Raw genomic sequence first — 13075 nt, forward strand, 5'->3', positions numbered from 1 at the left:
GCATCTAAAGTGAAAGCTTTATGGGGTGTTGGAGTGTGTTATTGTTAGTTTTGAAGGCAAATGAAGGTGGAAAGGAATGCACACATCTTTTCCCTTCTTATTTCAATGCTTGTAAGGTTTTGGGTGGACTGGGTATGTCCTCTCGCAACCTTAAACTAGGTTAGTGACTATGTTGTTTGTTAGTGTATGTTAGTTTCTACTTAATGTGAAATTAATTATGAGCTGTGCTTATACAGTGCTAAGTCACAGTAGTGGAATGGTATGAGATTGTTTGTTTGTTTTTTATTTCTTATGTAAATAAAAATACTCCATGATGAGTTAATTGGATAAATCAGAAAGTGCAGTTCTTATCAGCTCCCATAGTGCTTTGGTGTTTCAAAACAAAATCAGGCTGGGAGTTGATCTGGTGGTTCACAAAGGGGATAAGGATTCAGGACCTGTTAGTGAATTGCTTTGTAACCTTGAGCAAATATTTACCTTCTGCGACTCAGTGTCCCCTGTCAACCAAATTTCAGATCATATAAGGATGTGTTCCTTATATCCAAAATGTGCATAGAAATAACTTTTGTGTACTGAGTCTCCAAATGCTTTGGATGTCCTCTGAGCCACTTGGATAGTATGGCTCAATCTATAATACTTAGCTATTTCACAGGGTGGTTCGTGAAGCTTGGCTACTACTGTGAGGGGTGCATTAGAAATTCTGAAAATAAGATCATTCGTGTTGTAGACTGTCAGATGAAATATATTTACAAAATATTATTACATTTATATGGAAAGCTTTAGCAAGTGATTCACTGGTAATACAAATGTAACCAATTTAGGAATAAAATTGCTGCTTTCCCTCCCCTTTTCCCACTGTGTAATGACAAGTGTTTTTCCTCAATGAAATTTGATCAGCTTGTTTTGTATTTTAATGCTTCAACCCCTGCTGACATGTTCAAATGATCATTTCAGTGTGATCTCTCCCACTCTTAACTCTCTGCTAGCTTTTCTTTGTAGTCCATGCCTGAATTAAATTGCTCCTTTTCCCCATAACAGTATAATATAAAACCAGGAAAGTAAGACACTACTAGAGAGGAAAGTGAGGTGGAAAATAAGACGTTAAAGTGCTAATTAAATTTTTCACTTCATCACCCAGGTTTAGTGCCATTCAGTGTGCCGCTGCAGTCCCCAGGACGTCAGCTGAAGTTCCTCAAGTTCAGACGTCTGCACAGGCTGATTCCCAGACACCAAATGACACACATGCTGTCAATGTGCCTACAGTCAATGGTCATGTCTCATCAACTGCTAAACAGCCCTCCCCTCAGCCCAAAGGGATCATGGGAATGTTTGCTACAAAATCAGCTTCCAAATCCCAAGACACAAATAAAGAAACTAAACCAGAGTCCAAAGAGACAACAATTGTAAGTTACCTCAACATCCTTTGGCAATTTGTTTGGATAATAGCCTTACTGACTTCTCTTTTACTCTTCAATCTAAATAAAATTTTTTCAGTGGCAACCCCCTCCCATTGCTTCGAATTCTAGCCTCATTGTCGCCCAAGAATACTGTGCTTGTGTTAACACACAATAAACCACTATCTTGGGAAGGTGACTTTGTTCAGATTTTTTTTTTTTTTACGAAGGCCAGGTCTACACTACAAACTGATATTGGTATAGCTACGTCTCTCAGGGGTGTGAAAAATCCACATCTCTGAGTGACGTAGTTGTACCTATTTAACCTCCGGTGTAGACAGCGCTATGTTGACGGGAAAGCTTCTCTTGTCGACATAGCTACCACTTCTCGGGGAGATGGATTAACTGTGCCAACAGGAGAAGCTCTCTTGTTGCCTTAGGTAGTGTCTTGACTAAAGTGTTACAGTGGTGCAGCTGCAATTACTGTATGTAAAGACAAGCCCAAAATTCCTCAAAATAGAGCCTCCCTTGTGCCAGTTTTTTATCAACTCCAGTGTTGCTAACACAAGAGAGGAAGTACAATCCAAAGCTAAAGTATGAGGCAGTTTGGTCAGTTACTTACATCCAGTTCATTAAGGTCTCCTTCCCAATGACTCTATCATAGTCAATCCTTTTAACTCACATCCCCACAAATTGTATTAGCCCTAGGATCTGATTAATACTCCTAACTACCCAGCATAAACTCCTACATTTATAACAAACTGTATACACTGAGTGCACTTTAAGAGGCTTACATACTTGATCTCATTTTATGTCTGTGTACACTTAGAACTCAAAAGGCAGTATGAAACTTAACTGTGGTAGATGTGTACACCGTTTTACAATCTTGGTTAACAACTGTAATTTGTTTAGTTTCAAAGATACTTTACAACAAAGCTGATTGGAACCTTTTACAAAACAAGGACACACACTGTAACTGTGACACTCAACACTCTTTAACGCTCATGCCCAACCATGAATACTTCCTTACTAATTTGTATCCAATTTCAGTAATCAGTCAACTAAGAAGAACTGTATTACTTATCAGACTTTTCCTCAGCTGTCAGCTTTCAGCTCACTGTTCACTGTTGACATTGCAAATGCAGGTGGAGGAAAGAACAGACAAGTCTTCCCAGTGCTCTAACAGGCAACCTGAATTGCTGCAAAATAGAAAATGACATGGAAAGGTTCCTATACAAGATAGTATTTGATGTCACCCCCAGGACCCCAGTCTTCTACCTTCCTGATGTCTTTGGCTTTCAGAAAGTGATGTGATGCAGGAGACAGGTCGTTTTATCCCATTTCTACTGGGTGGTCCTGCTTGACTCCTGGTTTTGGAGGTGCTGGTGTGGACCAATGAGATGGTGACCATACTTCTGCCAAAGATTCAAAATGTCCAATCAAAAATGAGAGTTGTTCTCTCTCACCATCTGATCAGGAAGTGAGACATCACCTTTGAGTTTTCACAAGTGGGGCTGGAATTTTGCAGGGTTTTAGAACATAAGAACGGCCATACTGGGTCAGACCAAAGGTCCAGCTAGCCTAATATCCGATCTTCCCACAGTGGCCAATACCAGGTGCTCCAGAGGGAATGAACAGAACAGGTAATCATCAAGTGATCCATCCCCTGTCGCTCATTCCCAGCTTCTGGCAAACAGGGGCTAGGGACAGCATCCCTGCCCATTCTGGTTAACAGCCGTTGATGGACCTATCCTCCATAAACTTATCTAGTTCTTTTTTGAACCCTGTTATAGTCTTGGCCTTCACAACATCCTCTGGCAAAGAGTTCCACAGGTTGACTGTGCCTTGTGTGTAGAAATACTTCCTTTTGTTTGTTTTAAACCTGCTGCCTATTAATTTCATTTGGTGACCCCTAGTTCTCATGTGATGAGAAGGTGTAAATAACACTTTCTTTTTTACTTTCTACACACCAGTCATGATTTTATAGCTCTCTGTCTTATTCCCCTTTATTCGTCTCTTTTCCAAGCTGAAAAGTCCCAATTTTATTAATCCCTCCTCATACGGAAGCCATTCCACTCCCCTGATCATTTTTGTTGCCCTTTTCTGACCCTTTTTCAATTCCAGTATATCTTTTTTGAGATGGGGTGACCACATCTGCACTCAGTATTCAAGATGTGGGCATATTTTGGATTTATATAGGGGCAGTATATTTTCTGTTGTCTTATCTATTCCTTTCTTAATGGTTCCCAATGTTCTGTTCACTTTTTTGATTGCCGCTACACACTGAGTGGATGTTTTCAGAGAACTATCCGCGATTACTCCCAAGATCTTTCTTGAGTGGTAACAGCTAAATTTAGAACCCAGCATTTTATATGTATAGTTAGGATTATGTTTTCCAATGTGCATTACTTTGCATTTATCAACATTGAATTTCATCTGCCATTTTGTTGCCCAGTCACCCAGTTTTGTGAGATCTTTTTGCAGCTATTCTCAGTCTGCTTGGGACTTAGCTAACTTGAGTAGTTTTGTATCATCTGCAAAGTTGCCACGTCACTGTTTATCCCTTTTTCCAGATCATTTTTTAATATGTTGAACAGGACTGGTCCCAGTACAGACTCCTGGGGGACACCACTGTTTACATCTCTCCATTCTGAAAACCGACCATTTATTCCTACCCTTTGTTTCCTATCTTTTAACCAGTTACTAATCCATGAGAGGACCTTCGTTCTTATCCCATGACAGTTTACTTTGCTTAAGAGCTTTTGGTGAGGAACCTTGTCAAAAGCTTTTTGAAAATATAAGTACACTATATCCACTGGATCCCCCTTGTCTACGTGCTTGTTGACCCCCGCAAAGAGTTCTAGAGGATTGGTGAGGCATGATTTCCCTTTACAAAAACCATGTTGACTCTTCCTCCAACATTATGTTCATCTATGTGTCTGAGAATTCTGTTCTTTACTGTAGTTTCAACCAGTTTGTCTGATACTGAAGTCAGGCTTATTGGCCTGTAATTTCTGGGATCACCTCTGGAGCCCTTTTTAAAAATTGGCGTCACATTAGCTATCCTCCAGTCATTTGGTACACAATAACTCTTTGTGCAAAACATCTTGTCATAGCAGCTTGCGTAAGACAAGTTGGTCATAGCTGTTGGTACAATCACCTTGGGACATACATTAAACACTGGATGGTTTGTTCTGGTCAGCAACTTACCTCCATAACTTACCTCACTTTCCATGGGCCCCTCTGTGGTGCCTCCCTTGGCCAGCTTTGCTGTTATGCTTGCTCAGGTTGCACTGTCTCCATCAATGCTTTGCTAGCTGCTGAAATGTCCAGTTCTAAGTTCCTATTGCTAATACAAAGTCCCTCGGCATTCTTTAAACTTGTTTTAACAGTCCATTATACAATTCAAAGTCACTTAAAGAACAGTTGCTCCCTAGCAGGCTGGTACAGCTGTATAAATCTTCCACTTCTTATTTTAACAGTGGTGGGACCTTTGTAAATATGGCTCAGCTGAGTCTGTGCTTCATTGATCCGTACAGTTCTGATTATTCTACTTTGCGATCAAATGTCTTCATAACATATTACTTCCGTCTTTTTTTATTTACTGCCTCTTTCAACACAGAAGTATTTCACTAACTTGATAGCATAAGCATGTTTGATTGCAAATATTAGCCTTGCTTCTTCACTTTTCACTAAACTACAAGAAATCAATATGAATGCAACCCCCTTTCTCTAACAGATTTTCCCCTGAGTTAAACCGTGTCATTAAAGTTTTCTACATTTTGACCAAAGTTGTATCATTTATAGTTGACTTCCGTTTTACACAGATAACTTCATTTAATTGCAGTTGTTGATGCAGGCTGGTTCTCTGTTTTTCATTTGACTTCGATCTGGCAACACAATGTAGTATCTTAATATTTAGTATCCATTTTTAGTTTATTCATTCACAGACGGAAAAAGGGAAGTCTCTTCGGCTGCACCAATAGTACACTCTGGTGAAAGGCTGAAGAAACTCAGTCTATGTGGAAAGTTTGACGAAACCTTGCTGTTAGACTTTGAGGTTTTTTTTATTCTCTCAGCCCTCTGTCCTATCTTTTCTGAAAAGTCTTGATGTCAGGGCAATACTTAAATAGTGATGACTAAGGCCCCCAAATTTTAAGTTATTATGCCCAGTAGAACGATGCCAATTTATGCCAGCTGAAGTTCCTGCCCTTTGTAGTGCCTAGCAGTTAGTGGAATATGAACCTAAAGAGTATCCATGAGCTCTCCCTAGATGATAACTTATGTTAGGGTCATTAAAGTTTGGACTCTGAGAGAGGCATTTGCAGCTGGCTTTTCACGTGCCCAAAATACTCTTATCCCCTGTTTCTTCTGAGAAAGGTAGGATACTCATAGTATTGAGACATTTAAAAAAATAAATAAAAAAAAGAGGAATAGCAGGAAGATTAGACCTTAATTTAGAGTAGTGTTGATAGATTTTTAAAACACTATGACAGATAAATGGATATTTTTTTTAAAAAATGGTTATCGTAGCTTCACAATGTCTATGTTTTCATAATTTAACATACATTGGTTCAAAGTGAATTTAGGGATGGTGAAATACGCTAGCTTGATGATCTTGGAGACTAAGGGAGTTGGGCATTGAAAGTCAATGAGACTCTGGCATCTAATGCCCATTGGCACTTTTAAAACTCTTACCCTGCAGATTGGGTATGTTTACAGAACAGGTATAGCATGAGTAGTGGAAGTGCAAGCTCCTTTACACTGTTCTGCCAGTGTGTCAGTGAAATGGGGTAGCCTAGTCTCCACGCCCCTTTCAGTCTTTGGGTGGTCTTTTGTCAATCAATGCAAATTGTGGTAGTGGCGTTTTACGATATGAACATTTGTTCACTGGGAATTGGTCTGAACCCCAACAACTTATTTAGTAAATGATGCTGAACAGCCATCAGATGGGAATGACTTTGCGATCTGGGTTGACCTTGAACCAGTGACCTAAGAGTGAAAAGTTCCATGCTCCTTTAACAGTTCCCTGAAACATTAAGTCTCTGCAATGGAGAAATTCAGTCTTTGTTTTCCCATAAACATGCTGTTGAAAAGAAAAAAATTAGTATGTTGTTTTAGTGAGTTTTATGTATCTAGAGACTGCAGTACTATGTATTTTGAAGGCTGCATGTGCCAGGTTTGGTGGAGGTCTTGTGAAAATTCTAGTAAACACAAGAATTAAAATAGTGTATGAAAAACTCTTACAGTTTCTCTTACCTTTACTTCCAGGCAACTACAGTAAGCAGCAAAACTTCACCCAAAGGGAATGCAATGAGCAACTTCTTTGGAAAAGCTGCCATGAGTAAGCATGATATTATATGCATCTGTCTCCGGAAATCATTGTGGTAATGGGTGGGCTAATTGTAGTAAGGAACTACTTTGGAACATTAGGAAATCATTGTTTACGTAAAGTATTGAAGCAGTTAAAATATGGATGATAACAAGTGTGTATTCTTTGCTATATAGGAGAGTTGTAAGTGGAATATTCCTATACTAAAAACTTACTAGGTGGAGATCAATTGGGCTGACACTTGTCATACAGATTTTTAACACAGGAGGAATTTTTATTGCATAAAATTTTTGATTTAAAATGAGCATATTTGGGCAGGAGAACTGACTCCTTGAAAATAGTTCCTGAAAACTGCTATACACAGTGTGTGTTAGTGGTAGTGATTTGAGAAAAAAAGCAAAGGAGGAAGAGGTAGCTGGTCTTGGAATTCAGATCATTTGTGGGATAATAAAGAGCGGACAATTGGAATGGATGAATGAGGGAGATTTTTCTAAGTGAAATTGTGAAGATTCTGAAAGGAAAGGGTTTGGGGAACAAACGTGTCAGACTTTCTTCAAATGTAGCAAGGAAAGTAGGAGGAGCCAAGGAGGTGTTTCTGGAACAAAGCTGGGGGTGATATTGGTAGTGTTGCTATGAAACACATCTCCTGGATTTTGCACAGTGCAGGATCTGGCACGGAGCATTTAATAAATGATATTAGAGTAGTGTCTGATCATAGCGATAGAGATCCGCTTAAGGTTCCATTGTAAGTCTTTGTTTTGTTAAGTATGACAGTGTAAGGTGAGGAGATTGTCATCATAAACTTTAAAATTATATGAACAGTTATTACCATGAATCCAATTAAATACTTAATATCTACAAAGAGCCCAAGATCAGAAGAACACGTTCTAAAAAGTGGAGAAGCTGACATAAAATGGAAAGGTAACTAATTTGGAATAAATGACTTTCTTCCTCTACTTTGTTGCCATGTGTGGTGTGCTATTACTACCCTGGTACTGAGCTCCTGCGAATACACCCCTTCAATGACCTTTGTCTGGTGACTGAAAGGATGAAGCAGCATTGCCAGGAACAAGGGGGCTGAGAGAAACTTGGCTCTTGGGAACTAATATCTGTCTTCCCTAGCCTCAGAAACTTTATCTCAAGTCTCTGGCAGTGACAAACAATGATTGGGTCCTCTGACTTTTGCTGCTCAACATGCGGATAGACATTTTGTGTCATAGGTGAGATGCATTACCTAGCTAGGATCACTGAAATTTTGCTAGATGAAGCAGCTGGCACATTTTTGATGGACCTTCATCCAACTGACGGCTTGATTCAGCATGAGCCAAAGGATGGGTGCCAGAAAGATGCTGATGGCAATTTTATTAGACTGTCAGCAGTCTCTGATCCCATTGATCGTGAGGTTTTGTTGACTCAGTTGTTGAATATTTACTCTTACTCCTTGAAGTATCTAAGATGTGGGTTTTAGCTTGTCATCTCTCCTATTCAGTATACATTTAAGGCTGCTGAGTGAAATCAAGGCATTGTGGTTAGACTGCTGGTGTATAAGACCACTGCCTATCATTCTGACCAATATTGTCTCACTTGTTCTTTGTATTCCCCTGTCTGTCTGTGTCCACCTGTTGTCTCTTGTCTTGTACTTAGATTGTAATCTCTTTGGGGCAGGGACCATCTCTTTAGTCTGTGATTGTACAGTGCCTAGCACAGTTGGTCCTAAGTTATAACTATGGCTCCTCGGTGCTGTGGTAATACAAGTAATAATCGTGGGCTACAGTGTCATGACCATAGAGGCTAAACACAGCTCCATCTGCACTTCATCAGTCCTGGATTTTGCTGTTTCTCTGCTTCTCGTACCTGTCTAATATTTGGACTTGGGTAGGAGTGAAGTGGCTGAGCTGAACCCAGAAGATGGAAATTATGTTGTGTTGAGGGATTCATCTAGAGCAGTAGAGGGGATCATGCCTGCCCTTTCATGTGGAAGTGTAGTGGTTCCCTTTTTCTGGTATGGCTTGCAGTTGTAAGGTCATATAGGATCCCTTGATGCTTCTGGATTTGGTCTGTAGTGACTTCTTCCATCTGTGGCTGACTGAGACTACAACCTTTCCTTTTGCGTGCAGACTCTGTTTATTAATTCCTTTGTCATTTCCAGTCCATGTCGAATAACCAGTGTGCGCTCTTACTTTGTTTGTATTATTCACAGATAAGCTTAAAGTCAACTCTGAGTGTGAACAGCCAAAGGAAGAAAAAACAGTAGCCAAGCCCTCAGTTTCAGTAGTGGAACCAAAATCACCCCCCAGTGCAGCAGTGGAGAAACCTGGGAAGAAAATGGAGCCCATGAAAATTCAGCAGAAGGACAAAAGAAGGTACAGCAGTGGTTTTCAGACTCTGATCTATAGGACCGCTTGCTGATGGTCTGCAGAGAGCTGCCTGGTCACATGGTGCTGGCTCAAATCCTTGTTTCCAGCAACATAAATTGCATTAAAGACAGCTAAAAATATATTAAAAAATTTTCCTGCTATTTCTTTTCCATGTAAGCAATAGCTGTAGCTACAATAGGGACATTATGCAATTGCAAATGGTAGGGCGGTAGTCCAGGTAATCACCAGTGGGCGGGGGAGGTGTTCTACGAGACAATCTCTTTATGAAGTTGCGGCCCAAACTGAACAAACTTGGTAACCTTTGAGAGCAATATGGGGAGCTGGCAAGAGCACCTGTATTGCAGGGTGGATTTATATTCCCAAGCTTGTGTACAGACAGCTTTCATCATGTGAAGTTCTGCTTGATGGTTGAAGTAACTGATGTACTGCTGCATTTTAAGACACTGAATTACCTTGGGTGATGTTCCAAGTAAAATTAAGTGCAGTCCTGTGTTTTTAATCCAACCCAAGCTGACAGACCAAAAATCATCACAGCCTCATGGCTGTTTGGTGGCCTGGGTATAATTAATTGGTGGTCTCATTCCATTTCCTGCTGCATAGGTATACACATCACCCAGCTCACTGTCACAGCTGCTGCTAATTGGCTTCCTTGTAGATCGTCTCATTTGAGAAGCCAAGGGCCTGGAAACTGCACGTTGGCAGTGCAGTGTAGGGAAGGCTACTTGGGTTTACCTGTTCTATGAATATGCAGAGGCCTTCAGCCTCCAGGGCTTTTAGTCTGGCATGTCGTGCCAGCTCTAAAAGAAGAAAGAAGCTGTTCTACTTTTCCAGTAGCAAAATGCGATTACATTAAAAAAGTCTTTAAAAAATGGCTCCAGAAATCTGAGACACTACCTCATAGTCAGTGGCAAGGAGTCTATCAAAATAACTTCTGAGTGGGTCTGTTAGGACACTAGTTCTTAGAAGGCTGAGCTGTGGTGACGAGGTCAGTAATGCACTCCTGCCAGGCTACCTTGGTCAGGCGAGATGAGGTTCTAGACAAACCTCTCTGCATGCTGCACTGGAGGGGTGCTAGAGAAACTTTTGCCATATGAAGAGCTGGGACTGGGTGAGAAGGATGGTCCTTTAAAAAAAAAAAAAAAAAAAAAGTCCATACATGTGTGTGCGTGTGTGTCCACTTACGTATTTAGTTGTGCATTTTGGAGACGTCTGCAAGGTACTTGCTTTCCTTGTGATCTGAAGATTGTAATTATGAAGATTGTAGTTGCCTAAATCTGTGTCTTTTTTTTATAAGCACACCAGAGGGGTGAAGCATGTTCAATTTGTTCCTTTGTGCCAGTAGAGCGAAGAGGGTGGATATGTCAGATAATGAGGGAAAAGAGGATGAAAATCTGAAGAAAAAGAGGAGGCGAATCAAGCGACCTCAGTCTGACAGCAGTGAAGATGAAGGTAAAAAGATGTGATTACAAGAAACTAACCAAGGAAACCTGGGGCAGGGGTTCTTGTTTTGACCATATTACTAAGTGATACCACCACCCAAAGCTATTAAAGTCAACAGTTGAGGGAATAATTTGGAAGACCCAAGAAGTATTTGTGGGCCCAGTATCCATGCAAGTGGCTGCAGTCCGAGTTTTTTTCAATATTTTTGCCACAAGCCACCTCAGTGTACATTCTGGAGGCCCCAAGTAATTTGGTCTTACCGTAGCTGAGCTCAGACCTGGCTCTGTCCTCGGCGAGTATGTTACCAGTTGCACTATCTTGTGCAAAGTGGTTTCTTTGATATCCTGTGAAAGGTATAGCGCCGCCTCAGTGTCATAACCAGTTCATTTAGTAAATTGTAAGTAGGGTGCCTCAGGAGTTAGTTTTTAGGATCTTGAGTGTTCATAATGTTTATAGAAATGGTTTGGATGACAATACTAAAAGTGAGACTTTCAAGAATACAGATAATAGAGAAACAGGATGCAAAACAATACAGCCTGACCCAGCAACATGCTGAGTGTTTTTGATGCTCATTGACTTTTTGATAGAAGCTGAATGCACAGAACTTTGCAAGATAGAGGCCTGTAACAAGGAACAGCACAGCCAGATTCCAAAGGATTTGGGTATTGGAGGTCACAGATGCCGTTCAATGTAGATAATTGGGAACCAAACTGGGGAATGCGTGTTAAATGAAACAATCGTTCAACAAGCTGATCAGGAAAAGAATTCGGAGGTTGTTGAAAAATGAATGAAACCATCATTCAGTGCACAACAAGAAAAGGTACAACAGATGCTAGGTTGTATTGGAAAAGGATTGGAATACAGAATGCGAATTTGCTTTATGAGAAATACTGTGCAGTATTCGAGAAACATTCCTAAAATGAATAGAGGTTGTCATAGAAGTTAAACATGGGAAAGACCTCTTAGATTATTTTGTCAATCTCCCTGCTAATGCAGAATTGCTTTCTTTGTTCACGTTTTGTCCAATCTAGTTTTAGATGTCCCACATGATTTGGACTTCTACCACTTCCCTTGTGAAGCTGTTCCTCAGGCTGATTAAATCTCTCAGGGACTTTTCCCTGATGTTCCATCTTAATTTTCCCTTTCTTAATTTAGTCACATTATTCCTAAATACAACTCCTTGTACACTGTTTTAAAAAACACAAAAAAACCCTGCTCACCCTCCTTGGTATTTACATCTTCATGTTATCTGGCCTTTCCCTTTAGTTCCCAAGCTCTTATGAGGGAAGAATAAAATCAGTCTGTCTAGCCACCTGATCACTTTCATTGCTCTTCTGTGATTTTCTTCCAATTTGTCAATATCATTCTGGTAAGAAAGTGACCCGAAGTGAATGCATTATTTCAAGTTTCCAGCAGAGCCAAAGAAAGAGACTATTCCCAATGTTCCATTGGCCTCTTTTTTTGCTGCTGTATTGCATTGCAAGTGCATCGTATTTGCTGTTCACCAACACTTCTGTCTCTCTTCTGCATTAGAATATCTGCTCTGGATTATTATATTTTGGGTAGTTAAGTCTTCTGGGTACACTATCTTGTCACTTTCCTCAAAATTTGATCCAGGGGTATATGTGTTCTCTTCTTCATGTCTGGGTGTGTCTAGCACAGGGCAGGCAAACTTTTTGGCTCGAGGGTCACATCAGGGAATAGAAATTGTATGGCGGGCCATGAGTGCTCACAAAATTGGGAGGAGAGTGAGGGCTCTGGTTGGGGGTGCGGGCTCTGGGGTGGGGCTGGGAATGAGGAGTTTGGGGTGTAGGAGGGTGCTCTGGGCTGGGACTGAGGGGTTTGGAGGGTGGGAGGGGGATCAGGGCAGGGGTGGGGAAGGGGTGCAGGTTCCCACTGGAGGTGCGGGCTCTGGGGTGGGGCTGAGGATGAGAGGTTTGGGGTGCTGGGGGGTGCTCCGGGCTGGGATCGAAGGGTTTGGAGAGTGGGAGGGAGATCAGGGCTGGGGCAAGGAGTTGGGGTGTGGGGAGAGGCTCAGGGGTGCAGGCTCCGAGCGGTGCTTACCTCAAACGGCTCCCGGAAGCAGGGGCATGTCCCTTCTCCAGCTCCAACGCGGAGGCGTGGCAGCTCTGCACGCTACCCCATCCGCAGGCGCTGCCCCTGCAGCTCCCATTGAAGTGCTGGAGGGGGCCATTGGAGCACAGAGGAGCCGGAGTGGGGCCATGCCGCAGCTTCCGGGAGCCGCGTGGTGCAGCCCCTGACCCAGCACCCCTGCTGGAGCAGGGCCGAGCCACGTGGTGCAGTTCCCGACCCAGCGCCCTGGCCAGAGCTTGCGGGCCATAGATTACCCACCCCTGCTCTAGTAAATTACCTCAATTGTCCTTCCTTTGTTTTCAGTTTTCTGTTCATTGTCTCTTTACTCTAAGAATGTCACCATCAGACTCTTAATTAAATTAGAAATATAGGAACTGCCACACAGGATCACACCAGTAGTTCATCTGGCCCAGTATCCTGTCTCTGAATATGTAGCT

General features: G+C 41.6%; 1 protein-coding gene across 2 annotated transcripts in view; it reads left to right on the forward strand.

Moving 5' to 3' along the window:
- Nucleotides 1-13075, forward strand: part of POLD3 (DNA polymerase delta 3, accessory subunit) — a 39977-nt gene that overhangs the window by 11344 nt on the left and 15558 nt on the right. The window contains exons 6-9 of one of the 2 annotated variants that reach the window (XM_084617555.1): nt 1139-1403; nt 6666-6738; nt 8927-9089; nt 10444-10553. In XM_084617555.1, coding sequence (XP_084473681.1) covers nt 1139-1403; nt 6666-6738; nt 8927-9089; nt 10444-10553 — 611 coding nt within the window. The remainder of the gene's footprint in view (nt 1-1138; nt 1404-6665; nt 6739-8926; nt 9090-10443; nt 10554-13075) is intronic. The other variant, XM_084617556.1, reaches the window with a different exon arrangement.

Source organism: Lepidochelys olivacea (genome assembly GCF_965140295.1).
Source record: "Lepidochelys olivacea isolate rLepOli2 genome assembly, chromosome: 1".
Classification (NCBI taxonomy): domain Eukaryota; kingdom Metazoa; phylum Chordata; order Testudines; family Cheloniidae; genus Lepidochelys; species Lepidochelys olivacea.